At 39.4% G+C, this 13,813-nt stretch overlaps 1 protein-coding gene across 3 annotated transcripts in view; it reads right to left on the reverse strand.

The window, feature by feature from the left end:
• unc5c (unc-5 netrin receptor C) overlaps positions 1-13,813 on the reverse strand; it is a 136,631-nt gene that overhangs the window by 40,288 nt on the left and 82,530 nt on the right. For all 3 annotated transcript variants that reach the window (XM_005941562.3, XM_005941560.3, XM_005941561.3), the window contains exon 5: positions 1,377-1,557. In XM_005941562.3, coding sequence (XP_005941624.1) covers positions 1,377-1,557 — 181 coding nt within the window. The remainder of the gene's footprint in view (positions 1-1,376; positions 1,558-13,813) is intronic.

Here is a 13,813-nt window from a genome sequence, read left to right on the forward strand (position 1 = left end):
TTATTGTGTGGTGTACATTTACCTCACTGTAAATAAACCCACTGTTCATTCCTCTAAGTCCTGCGTTTGGGCCCTCTCTCCAACACCCCCCACGGTCTGGCCCCCAGACCGTGACAATATGCAACAAATGATACAATCCCCAAACTGAAACACTGCAGATTAACTGAACAGATTGTAAGAGGTTACCCCAGGGGGTCCTGATTCTCTTTTTAGCAGCATTAAACAACTGTTTTTTGTTGGCCTATCCAATATTTTGACATGTTCAGCTTTTTCTTTTAGATGAATATAGTGTTTAACTGATTTATAGGACAGTGCAATCTCTTTCACACTTAAGACAGAGTCCCAGCCTTTTTAGGAAATCAGGGTATACATGAATGCTTGTGTAGTCCTCTTTGGAAAGGAAAAGGACAGGCTGACATCAAAGTGCTTTTTTGACACTTGGCTCTAATATACTCTGCTAGTAACATGAAATTCTTGAGGAGACACTTGTCTCACTGCCTTCCTATTATAATACTAACCATGCAGTAAGTCCAGGGAAGAGATAAGGGAACAGGATGAGAAAATTCTGGCTTTGAAGCTAAACTCTGATAATGGTATCAGACATCTGGTCACCTTTATGGTATGTGCACTATATGCACATCTGTATTTATACGCCACCTTCATTTAGAAATATGCATTACACTGTTCGTGCAAAGTGAATAAAATCTGTAAGCACTTCTGCACCTGAAAGAGGGCAGTTGTTTTATTATTCCCTTTTAGAGTTAAATTGGCAAAGCCATGAAAAGTTCTATCAAGCACAGGATGAACTCTGCTGGCCTCAGTTAAATGAGCTATCAAGCCAGTAGTCATTTCTACAGAAAAAAAGAACAATGTCTGAGGTTCAAAGGAACATTTGCTTCACGTGTCATTTGTTCTGTCTTAAGTAGCCTCCAGCAGCTGTTGAAGTTTAACGTCAGAACCGTGCTGTGCAATAACAGTCATGTTAGCTGATGTTAGAGAGACAGTGCGCGAGGCTGCGTGAAACCACAGCAGGGGTCTCTTTAAGTACAGCTCAGCCACATCAGCACCTCTGCAGATCAAAAAAGAGAAAAAAAACAAATCTTCCATTCCTTGCACACCTTCTGGCAGGAACAAAATGAGTGAATGTTACACGCTGCAGGAGAGAGAGAGGGGGAGATTTAAAGTATGCAGAGTGACTTTGAAATTTGTTTTTACTTTGAGCCGAGCTGAACTTCATAAAGGAAGTTTCCTCAACACCAGTGTCTCACTTTACTAATCAGCCGTGTGGTTGGTAAGAACAATGAGCTGGTCAGACACATGTAAACTACTTTGAATCGAATTGTATTAACGTGTAGAAAGGTAAGACTGTAGGTTACCATAGACAATAACTGTGGCAGTTGTGCTGCGTCTTTTCGCCACAATGTTCTTTGCCACACAGGTGTAGTTGGCCGTGTCAGAGAGGCGAGCCTGTTTAATAATGAGGTTGTGGTCAATGGTGATGTAGAAGTTTCTGTCGTCTGCAGGGTCGATAACCTCCTCGTTCTTAAGCCACTCCACCTACAAAAAAAACCAAACAAAGGAAATCAGGAATGTGAAAGTGAGAAAGAAAACTGCGAGCTTGGAGGCAACAGAAATGCATTTTTTTTTTAAAAAAAAAAAAAGGAGGATGTGAAAGGAGATATAAGACAGTTTGACCTCATTAAATTGTACCAAAAATCAAAGTGAAGTGTTTAAACAGTGATGGTTTTTGTGTAGTTTCTGTCTAACCTCTCAAATAACTGTGAGTGCCAGGATTACTATGTTTACTCTGAGGTCCTGCTACAAAAAGTCAATAGCTATCATGCACTTTTTATTCTCCCCCTAGAACAAAGCGCCGCAGTAACAGCGGCGCTGTCAGACAACAGAGACAAGAAAACTCTCCAGAATTCCTCAGGCTGAGAAGCTCTCTGACCTTTTCTTTTGAGTTTCATTTTTCCAAATGAAACTGATATTGCACTCCAGGCACTATCACAGAACAGAAGATCATTTGGAGGCTTTATTTGCTGTAATTCACCGAGATCCCTTTTCTCTCTTCAAGAAGAGAGAAAAGAAAAACATGTGCCGCCTCACAGTCCGCAGCCAGTTTGATTCAAAATATTTCCTGGTTCTCTGGTTTTCTTCAAAGAAACTGTCCAGTGATGAAGAGGCCTGGCAAACAGCTAACTTCCTGTGCATTGTGATAGCCCATGAGTAACAGGGCCTGATAAGAGATAAGACACCAAGGAGGACTACAGAGAAAGATAAGCAGGATGTTTATAAAGGGGCTTTCTCATGAGAGATAGAATATCGCAAAAAGTAGGGCAATAACCTGATATGAGACTAGCCAAGACAAAACAGTCACTGTTGTTTTTGAATTTCTTAGGCAACAACACAGAAACAGCATTTTGTGCTGTGAAAACGTACAATACACTGGCCATTGTTATAAGACCGGCATTGTTAGGAGTTTCTCAAAAGAGAATACAGACCCACTATGACATGCACTGGGATATCAGCATCACCGGCATCGCACCTCAGCAAGACTACCTGCTCTTTCTTTTTCTAGTTTTTGCTATGTAAAGTTTATCTTATCTTAAAATACAGACTTTAAATACTTCCTTTCACAGTTAATTCTCAGTAAACAAGTCCCAAATTGTTGCATACAACACATCAACAGGCACTTATCCCCATCACACACTTACATCGGAAAAAAGACGGGGTTTAAAACACAATATCAACTGAGCATTTCAGTGAACCACTGTAAGCTTAATGTACATTCACTGTTCATTTGGTGCTTATGAATTTCTTCCTCTATAAACACGTATCAGTCGAATCAATCTCACAGAGCCACGAGGGACGCAGTTCCATCACTTGCCGTCTATTAAATATAACTAAACATTTCTCTCCCTTGAGAACAAAGTGCAGCATGACAGACTGTATATTGCAATATATAGGAGATAGATCATTCACAGATACATCATTATTTAAAAAATTATAATTTCTGCAAGGAACTCATGCAAAAAGAAATGTTTTATGTTAACCTAGTTCATTAGACTTCTGTCTAGATCATTAATAAAAGCAGAGTTTACATATACATATACACACGCACACACACACACACACTTATCCAGCAGGGTAACACATCATGTCATTCAGATCCATTCACGTGTTCACTCTATTCAAATGTCCTTTACAGTCACCAGATCTCAATCCAATAGATCACCTTTGCAATGTGGTAGAACAGCAGATTTACATCATGGATGTACAGCTGCTGAATCTGCAGGAACTGTGCAAGAATTAGGACAGATTGAGGGTAAAAAGGGGTCCAATCTGGTACTAGCAAGGTGTACCTAATCAAGTGGCTGGTGAGTGTTTATAGTTAGTTGTTTCCTGCTATTGAGCTGTCTTCTTTAAATTATTTTGACAGCAGCTCAGGTGTCAGTCAGAAATCTTCTACAAAGTTTCTCTTATTTTATACCGACACAACTAAGTCACATATGCTGTGTACATTACCACGATCTCACTACAAAGAAACTGTAACTGTAAAAATATAACAAGAAGGTTTATATTCTATACATATGTATAGAATTCTACGTATATTTATATATGTAGAACTGACTAATATAAGTGCAGGCATCAGGAGAGTTACTGAGTACGGGTCCCATACATTTTCTGTACATGTGTGTGTCACCCTCAGTCTTTAATAATGAATAAAACTCTGAAACATTTTGAGCACTACCAGAAAGAAGGACCCCTATGTTCAGAGAACAAAGATTTGACAGTGATCTGATTGCCATTTTTTGTCTTTTGTTCCCACACACAAGCAATACCAAAAGCAAACAATCTAATGATGCAAACAGGAGAAACAATGGCTGTTTTTTTTTTTTTTTGTTGTTTTTGACATAAATATTTTCTCTTTTGGTGCCTGCATCAGTGTGTGTTGGGCACAGGGAATTAAAAAGTGAAAGGTCTCTTCTTAGAATAGAGATTGACAGTTGATACAAAGAGGTGGTTATCCAATTTTGCACCAATCACAGAGGCTGCCTCTTCAAATTTGCTGTGTTCAGATGTCAAGAGCACTTTTATATGAGAAGGTAATTAAAAATTGAACAAAAGCGCTTTTCAGTGCAGATGGAGGGGTGGGAGGGAGACAGAGTGACAAGAAATATAAAGTGGTAGAAACTCATGTCAAAAGGGGGAAACGTGTGAGAGAGCTAAACTGAGCAATGGTTCACCGATTATTTTGTACTGACTATATTTAGGACTCATTTATAAAAGGTTGTTTGGCTACAGGGCTGTGACTGATGGTTTCTTTGTCAGGCAACTGATAATGCTCCGGACATTCGAAAAGATCACAAAAGTTTTAGACTTGGCTGAAAATGCATGTTTAATGTTGTTGGTTTTTTTGTTTTTTGTTTTAAATTGAGGTTTGCTGCTGACAGGTAGCTTAAACAGGTTTCTTAAAACTTCTTAAAAGTAAAAGCAGCAAATTTGCACATTTAAAGGATGAAACCATTATTTTTTGGCATGTTCCTTCATGTGATAGGGTTTCTTTGTACAATATCACATATGCTCCGTTAATTTGAAACGAAGATTAGGGCCACTGAAATTCATACACACACACAGTCACACACACACACACACATAAATTTTGTAAAATTCAAAGTGCAACATGCAAGCATCAAAAACTGTAATATTGTGTATGTATATGTATAGTGTGTATTGTGTAATATTGTGTGTAAGTTGTATATGTCGTGAAAGAATACTTTTAGCATGACCTGTGCTTTTTCAGGTGGAAGTGTTTTTACAGACTCTTCTTTGCAGACTGTCTGTTTATGCATATGTGGTGTAATAAGTGTGGCGTATCAGGTGACCCTGAATCCTTCCTCAGTTATGTTACAATAGGCGTAGGCTGCTGGGGGCTTCTCATCATGCACTGGGTGTTTCTGCTTCACTCACCTTTTTTCACTTACTATGTGTTTGTTTATATGTATATCATTAGTTATTATTAATCTCTGGCTCAGCTCAACAGTGCATCTTTTGTCCTGTGTCCCTCTTTTCCTTCCCACTGGTGACAAGTGCTTGCTCATAGGGTGTCATCTGATTGTTGGAGATTTCTCTGTATCGTTATAGGTTCTTTACCTTACAATAATACAGTGCCTTGAGGCAACTACTGTTGTGAATTGGCGTTATATAGATAAACCTGAACTGAACAGAATCCCAATCACAGCACGGCATACTTCTGTATGATCTAATCTAGTACCAGTCTTTAAAGGAACTAAGCTACACAGTCTGTATACTAATTGCATATGTGCAGAAAACTTCATGTCACATTGAACTTGTTCAGGTTTCTTTCATGCCAACAGATTCAAAAGACATAAACACAGATACACAAAGTTATACACACACATCCAAATGCTCACGCTCACAGCTCGTTAGCGTCTGATTGGCAGTAAAACATCCGGAGAGGTAATTGGCACATTTCTTGTCATTAACGAAAGGAAATTGCCACATGTCAGCTGCCATAAAGAAAAAGCCTGTCTGGCTGAAGACAGCCAAGTGACACACAGTGATAGAGTGAGCGAGAGAGGGAAAGGGAGTGTGGGGTGGGGGGGCACGTAGAACTAGGAATGGAGGGGGACAGGTAAATGAGAGATGGTAAGACAAAGAGGAGAAAGACAGATGAGTGAGAAGGAGAGCAGGTGCACATCCAGGAGGGCAGTCACTAGTGTTCCAAAATATATCTAATACATCATCACCGAGAGGCAAGGACGGACAAGAAAGAAGAAAGATGGACGATTGGGGGGAAAATGTTACAAACAAGTGACTTTGGCTTGAAGAAAGGAAGATTTAAGATGAACGAGAAGGGACAAAGTCTAAAGCATGAGGTTAACAAAGAAAAATCACATCGATATTCACAGATCAACATACTGAATTGTATTTGCACAAATAATACGGATCGATTAAGAAAATTAAAGACATTGAAGCCAATAAAAGTCCATTGACTTCTTGTGCACGGACTAGACTAAATTATTTCAGAGGTGGGATCATCTGAAGTTTGCAAATCTCGTGCAAATATAAAATGCTGGGTTATTCCACTGGAAAGACAAATTTGTTCAAGAAATGTAGCTTGTAGAAATTTGCATGGAACAAATGAAATGGTGAATTGGTCAGTTTTTGATTAATTTAATGTATTTTTTAGCCTTTACTTAAGACAGATAGAGGAGAGAAGACGGTAAAGCAGGCCAAAGGCATGCAGTAAATGGCCTTGGAGCAGATTTGAACCAAGGCCTCAGCAACTGCTTTAAAGTAAATGGGTTACCTGTTCAATCAGATGAATTATACCAGAACCCTTTATTTCATTTTTAAATGAAAATCGCAGAAAACGTATTTATAAACCACACCGTGATAATGTCACATGAAGATGCAAACACAAAAAGCTAGGTTTGTATACTAACGTTTGTTCCCATCATTACTGAAAAATAAAGAGTTCGTGGAAGGTTTTTTACGCAATAAGTTGTTTGGGGCAGAGTATTAGACATTGAGAACCAAAAGTTTGTTGCACTGGTAAACACTGGAGGATGAGCTCATGCTGAGCTGCTCTCGGTATCAAAGCATGCAAATGTTTGAGAAGTTTCGTGAACCACAGTGCCACCTCATGGCATTAAGAAAGTGCAGTCAGTGGTAGTGGGGCATGGCAGAGCACATGGTGTGACTAGCTTGTTCTGCTATGGATGATGGGTTTATGTTGTTGCCTTGGAAACTGTCCGTGAGTATTCTCAGTTATTGTGTTTTAAATGTTGGTACAATGACATTTTAAGTTTGGTCAAATTTAACTGAAGCTAAATAACTGATTTTGGTATGGAGTGACTCTATATCCTTTTGCATTCCTGTCAAAGTATTAGGGCTTTAAACCAAGTGGAGTCACAGTAATGTTAGTATGGGTTTATGCTTTTCTGCAGTTTTACTCATGAAAAGCTTTAATAAAGTCAAGAAAAGTTACACCTTGTTTTATATTGGAAAGGTTCATAGCGTAATCTGTCCAGCTTTGAGCTTTGAAGATGGAGTCTCATCACAAGGAGGGACTGAAGGGTGTACTCCCCTCAGATAGGCTACAGCCCCTAATTTTGATAGAGTAAGATAAGCAGCTAAAGAATAATGAGTGGAATTTGATGTGATAAAACAGACAGCAGTATTCTTCACAGAATCGGTGAGAATCTACTCAACACGTGAAGTCTCCACTAAAGATGCAGTTCTCCAGGAAGGAACATACCTGATGTTTAATCTCTGCTTTTGTACATCCATCCATCCAACCACCCACTTATCCATCCATCATTGAAACATCTATCCATCCATCCACTCATCCATACATCCAACATAATTTGTTTTTTTAGCACGACCACTTGGGGTCAGCAGACATGAGCGCTAAACAAGACTGACATATTGAGATCTCATGGAGTTCATAAGGTAAACCTTTACAGTGTTTTATAGTTAGCACTAGCTGCTAAATGCTTTGATATGTTGCGTTATTTTATTTTACATGCAACTCCACGACCTTAGCCTGAATGTCTAAAATCAAAACTTAATAAATGGAGCTGTAGCCCCTCGGTGCACCATTAGTTTTGCTCTTAGTGAGGCATAGCTCTATTTTGAATGACTACCCAGGTGGCCTACGTCCTTTAAACCACCCAGCTTTCAAATAAGAGTGCAGCTTCGGTGCGCCTCCACTGTCACTTCTTCTCCCACTAGCAAACATTACTGGCTGAAGACCTGGTTACAGCAGCAATGTAGGAGTAGCCACTGAGTGGGATGTTTCTGCCTGGGTGTGCCAGCAAAACACTAATTAGCCCAATAGACAGAACACACTGTATACAATCCTCTCACTTGTTAAGAACCACTGCAAAGCAAAACCATTCATTACTCATCGCTGTTGTGTCAGAAATAGAGTGTACAGAAGAGTGTGGGGGTGGAAAGGGGTGTGAAAATAAAGAACGGGGAGAGAAAAAAAATATTCCACAGCAATGTGCAAGACTTCTACGGAGAAGTCATTATGGGCTCTTCTGCTTTTCCACATGCACTATAACTATCTATCAGATGTAATTTATTCATTTCCCTTTTTTCACAGTATATATCCGCTCCAGGCTTGAATGACACACCTGGAGAATGAGCCACTAAAGGTTATAAACTGATTATTCAATCATTCACTTACAGACAACAAGCCATATGCTCTGCATCTGCCTGCATGACAAGTATGGAAATGTGAGCTGTATAAATATTAACAAGCCCAAATGCTCAAACGTGTGATATCTTGAGATGTGATGGGAAAAATGTTAGTGTGAGCATTAATGCCGGTATTGCTTGTTGTAGCCGAACCAGTATATTTGTCTGTGAGGGTGTTTGTGGAGGAGCTGGAATGGGACAGGTTAGGGAGGAGGAGGAGGAGAGAGGGCAAATTTAGATAACAGTAGTGGAGTTGGAGCGGTTACTACTGTAGGTGTCCATAGAGGAGATGGATCGCTAAGACTCGAGCCAGGAATAATGACCTCTCCCAGTTCATTTCCACCTTTAGCTCTCCTCTACAGTCTGCTGAGGGAACACAGGCATTTCTTAAACTGGCTCCAAGGATAGCGAGGCACTGCTTACTCTGTTTTCCCCTTTCCCAGTACATTTACCTCATACGTGTGGCAAAATGATACTCTTTTACCAATGTGTGTTTGTTGGGAAACTACCTTAAGAATCCATAGTTTAAAAATGTCTCTATAAATCCTCCTTCTGTCACTAAATGGATGATTAAATTCTGACAGTGATGATGTGATTATGGGATTTCTGCCAATACTTTTTTTTTTTTTAATAAATTCACCACATGTGGGTGGATAAGTGCAAGTTGGCTATTGAGAGGCATGGCACACATGTTATTTCATTAGAATTTTTAAATAACAACCTAACACAAACCATTACTGAGGCTCTGGCTTTCCCAGTCAGAGAACTGTTTAATACACTCTCTGCATTCAGTGCTTGGCTTCCCTGAGACTGCCCTGACTTTTAACAAAGCTTAGATGATAACTCCATCAAGGGAGAGGGTTTCTTTGCTGCTCAAGAGGTCAGATCTCACTTGGTATACAGAATGCAACCTTCAGGAATACGAATAAACTGAAACAGCACAAGCCCAGTGCAAACAGCTTAAAAGCGGTAAGGAGGTTTTTGGTTTTTTTTAGGTGATACAGAAATAATTTTCCCACCAAATAAAAACAGTCGCATTATGTTGTATTCTTTGCTTGGGAAAATGTGTGGTTTTAGTTATTCTTTTACTATATGATCTGTAACAAACGTTATTTGTTTGCTAAAAAAGGGCTTGTGAAAAATATGCTTCCAGATAGCCAAAGTTTCAAAATCTTACAAATGGCGAGTGGGACTTTAATACATAATGTTGGTTTGGTTTTGTCTTCCAGAATCAGTTTCTTGCATGCAGATTAAAGTAAACAATGTCTTAAGGGGCATTCACACAGGAAGCGATTTGATTCGCTCGTCATGTTTTGCTTTTTTGTTTGGTTGTTTGTTTATGGTCAGTTGCTCGCGGGCATGGCCATAGCAATTCTCTGATTCATTTGCCATCCAGTCATACCACTTGTAGCCTTTATTCTTACCAGCAGCTGCTTCAGTTGCTCGCAAGTCGAAAAGAGTTTAACTCGGGACTCATCCACTTTATGTTGCCAGTGGTTATTTCACCTGTCATCATAATGTTGCTAAATGTCACTTTCTACGATCTCTGGTAAGAATGTTGCTGCAAATTGCTTCTGGTGGACGAGACGCTGGACTGCTAGGATATCAGCTGACACAAGCACGGTTGGTTACCGAAGAGCACTTATAGACTTTAAAAGTGCATCAGAGAGACACATGGGCACCTAATTATTTCAAGAAAGTATTATCCAAATAGAGTTCCTCCACAAAAACTGGAGCACAGTCCCTTTGGATGAGCTGTTAATACAATTAAGCAATCCACTTAGTGATTCAAATGAGCAACTACTGGCTACAGCTGCTGTGTCAGCATCCACCTGTCACTAAAAGCAGCCACAACTATAATAATGTATAACTAATCTTTAATATAAGTGGGTGAGTTGTAGAATACATTCATGGATGGATGCTGTTCATTTAATTATGGAAGTCTATGGGGTCAGTGATTCTACAAGTTCTTCTGTCTTTACTATACAGATAGATTCCACATGCTGTTGCTTGTTATGAAACTGTACTTTATGATCCACATCATTTTCAGAATGAACTTACTCGGTGACCTCTTATACCGCAAAAAGAGACACAGAAATATTTTCTGATAGAATAAAGTCACTCACAAAAGCCTTTATATTGATCAGAGACCCAAAATACTTCCCTCACTGTAACACAACCACCACACACCGTTACTATAGGGAGCAGGGATTCAATTTTTTTTCTACAACAGTTTCTTTCCTTTCTCAGCAGAAGTCTGACTTAATATATGCAGGGAAAATCATCTTCAGAATGAAATACATTTGACAAATAAACCTTACCCACCCAACAGTAGAAAGGGCTGTGTGGGCAGCAGACCTCACAAATGCGGGGCTACTAGGATTAATCGCAGTCTTTTCACGGGAAACCTGCAATGATTGACAGGTGAGTGCCTGAAGGGCAATCTTTAGTTGGTTGCCACAGGGATTTAGACTGGCCTTGTGACTCTTTCTTCCCATGGGTTACCTTAATGAAAATGCCCTCCCTGTTCCACTGGGCACTAAAGTGTTTTTCTCTTGACATTCTTGGCACTCTCATAACGCAACTATGCAGCATTTTTACAGCAGTAAAAGCACTCAGCTATTTTCTGACAAGGTGAACATATGGGCAACCGGTCGCAGCATGCCTTCATATCACTAATTAAGTAAAAGTGGGCTAAAAAACCCCACTAATTGCTTACATGCGCTATGTGTAAAATGGGGTTGATGATGAAGCTTGATAAGTGCCAGATATAAGAACTATACTGGATTTTATATAATAATGAAGCATTTTGAACATATTTTTAAATTAGCAATGACATCTGTCATGAACTGAAACGGATTGAATTTTGTGTCTCAGCTGTTTTAATTCATCTGCATTAGTTTTCTCCCCTCTCTGGATGAGAAAGTGTGAAGTAAAGATCTTTGTGTTTCCCATCTTTCTTCTTACTAAGCCAATGGACTTAATCATGGCAGCAGGGCCCGTACCCTGCAGAGCATCAATGACTCGTTACCCGTGATAACACGGCAGGACCCCGACCGACTGAGGAGATGCCTGAATTAAAATCCTGCTTCCATGGAAATAGGCACAGTGCCTCCCGGTCCTGCGTGACCTCTGAACTCTTGTCTTTGTCTCAGGACTGTGACAAGCGCTCCGAAATGGGGACGGAGGGAATGGGCGAAGAAAAGAAACAATTCTTTTTGCTGTCGAGTTTATAAGGCTGCCACATATTAAGTATAAAAAGAGGCCGCTGCTGCTTGTTGAGAGGTCCTTTAGATGTGGATGAAAGAGCCTCCTGAGGGTTTTCAAAGGGAAGGATCTGCATTGAGCTGGTGAGAAGCTCTCAGTTCCCATCTTTACCTTTATTACTATAACTACGGATAGCACTCAGCCACTAAGCCGATATAACAGTGAAACAGTGCACAGAGCCTTTGTGCCAAATCACTCCGATTCTACTGTTCCTAGAATAGCCTCAACAGTTAGATTTTCCTTCTGCTCTTCATTAAGTACATATCAAATATTCATGGCTATGGAAAGGTGTAACAATGACTTTAAGGGAGCCTGTTGAGTGTCTAATTTATTCAGACCATACAAGACATTCAGATGACTTAATCCCTGTGCTATTCCAGAAACCCAACTCGCTGTATTTCAGCTCTCAAAGGCCAAAGTTCCATTGGTAATGGTCACAGGGAGAGCCAAGATAAATGCCTGCTGCTTGTTTTCTTTGTGTGTGCAAAACTGCGTGTGTGTGTGTGTGTGTGTGTGTGCGTGGGTGTGTGTGTGTGTGTGTGTGTGTGTGTGTGTGTGCGTGTGTGGATTCCACAACTAATTGTGCTTCAGTAAAAATAAGTTAAGTAAACATGAAAATGGCTTAGATTGAACTTCAAGTACCAAAACCTCTGAGATGTTTCATGTGTTTTTTTATGAAAACTTGCTGCATCATCACAGAAGCAATCCAAGCTATTCAGCATAATGTTTAGTTTTCAGGGCAACAGCCCACGCAGAAAGCCAAGAAAAACTCAAAACCACTTAAAAAGAATCACAGGATGTCATTACTATGGTAAACCATCATGACAGCTTATAATGTAAATCATCTGAAAAAGTGGGAAGACAAAGACGAACCAGGAGATAGATAATAGCTCGCGTCAAACAGTGCAGTTCTTTGTAATCTGAGATCAAAACTAATTAGGATTGACTTACTTTGATTCTGCAAAATGTGGGCTTCTTTCTTCTTTGAATGTGCAAGTATGTATGTGGTTGGGAGGACGCTGAACTACTTTGGTAACTAACCATTTCAAACAGCTGAAACACTTTTGGCATTATAGCTGATCTCGACAGAACGCCTTTTTGAAAGCTTAACTAAAACTATTCACCTTGAAGTAACACAAACTATCAGTGCTTTCAGTTCTAATGACAGCTCAGAATCTTTTCTAAAGCGAAACAACAGAGCAATATGTTACTACCTGTGGAACAATGTTTTTAGACACCAATCAACAGTAGCAATAGACAAGGTTATTACAGTCAAGTAAAAGTTAACCGGAAAAAAAACTACACACAGAAAATAACAAAATCTAGCAAGAACAATATTATGCACTTAAGATACTATACTACATTGACAAAGTTACTGTTTTATCTACACATTAAACATAGAGAAGCTGCTGGGTCATCGAAACCCATGTCACAAAGCTCCCGGTGAACAGTTTTTGTGCTGATGTTAATGCAAGAGGAGGTTTGGAGCAGTTATTGAGTCAGCAGACTGTTGGTGAATCACGCATTATGTTCCTCAACACTCGGCAATCCTGCTCTGTAACTTTAAGTGGTCTTCCATCTTGTGACTGTGGTTCCTAAATGCTTCCACTTCCACTAGCAGGTAAGACATTTCCAAACCTGAACTGTTGCAGTGGTAGCATCCCATAACAGCAAAATCTTCAGTGACCTCTTTATAGAATGACCCATTATTTTTTAAAAGGAAGACTGCTTACCTAGTTACTTGATTTTACACACCTGTGTTAATGGGACTGAAAACACCCCAATCTGTAGACCAGTGCTTGTTTGTATATTGTATGTATAGGAAATGTCCCACTTTGTTAGTTTTAGTCTGTTAACACAACCAGCTTTGGGTGGCTTTACTTCATCTTAAGTGAAACTGGGGTGTCTACGTGAGTGTGATCTAAGTGTTTATACTGTAATGCCTCCTGTGTGTGTCTTAAATTTCCCTCTGAAATAAATCCATCTATGCTCTTTCTCTACTACTTCTGGAGGCTGTGGCTTATCCCAGTAGTCATTGGATGAAGGAAACTAGCAGAAACTAACACTGAAAAAAATAAGTAGATAAACTAAAGCCAAACACTTTTGAGCAGTCAAAACTGAAACATGCAAATATTTAAAATGAAACCAAACTGTAAAAGAAAAACTGCTAAATAAAACAAATATGCAGAGCCATGTATACAGAAGAAACTGAAAGTAGATTAAAAACTATTTAAAAATCAAGACAATAAGAAGATGATGAGTGTATTTTGTAATACATAATGAATGAAATGCTAGATTTTCTTTAATATAT

Source organism: Haplochromis burtoni, unplaced genomic scaffold, assembly GCF_018398535.1.
Source record: "Haplochromis burtoni strain Fernald_Lab_line unplaced genomic scaffold, NCSU_Asbu1 Contig_72, whole genome shotgun sequence".
Classification (NCBI taxonomy): Eukaryota; Metazoa; Chordata; class Actinopteri; order Cichliformes; family Cichlidae; genus Haplochromis; species Haplochromis burtoni.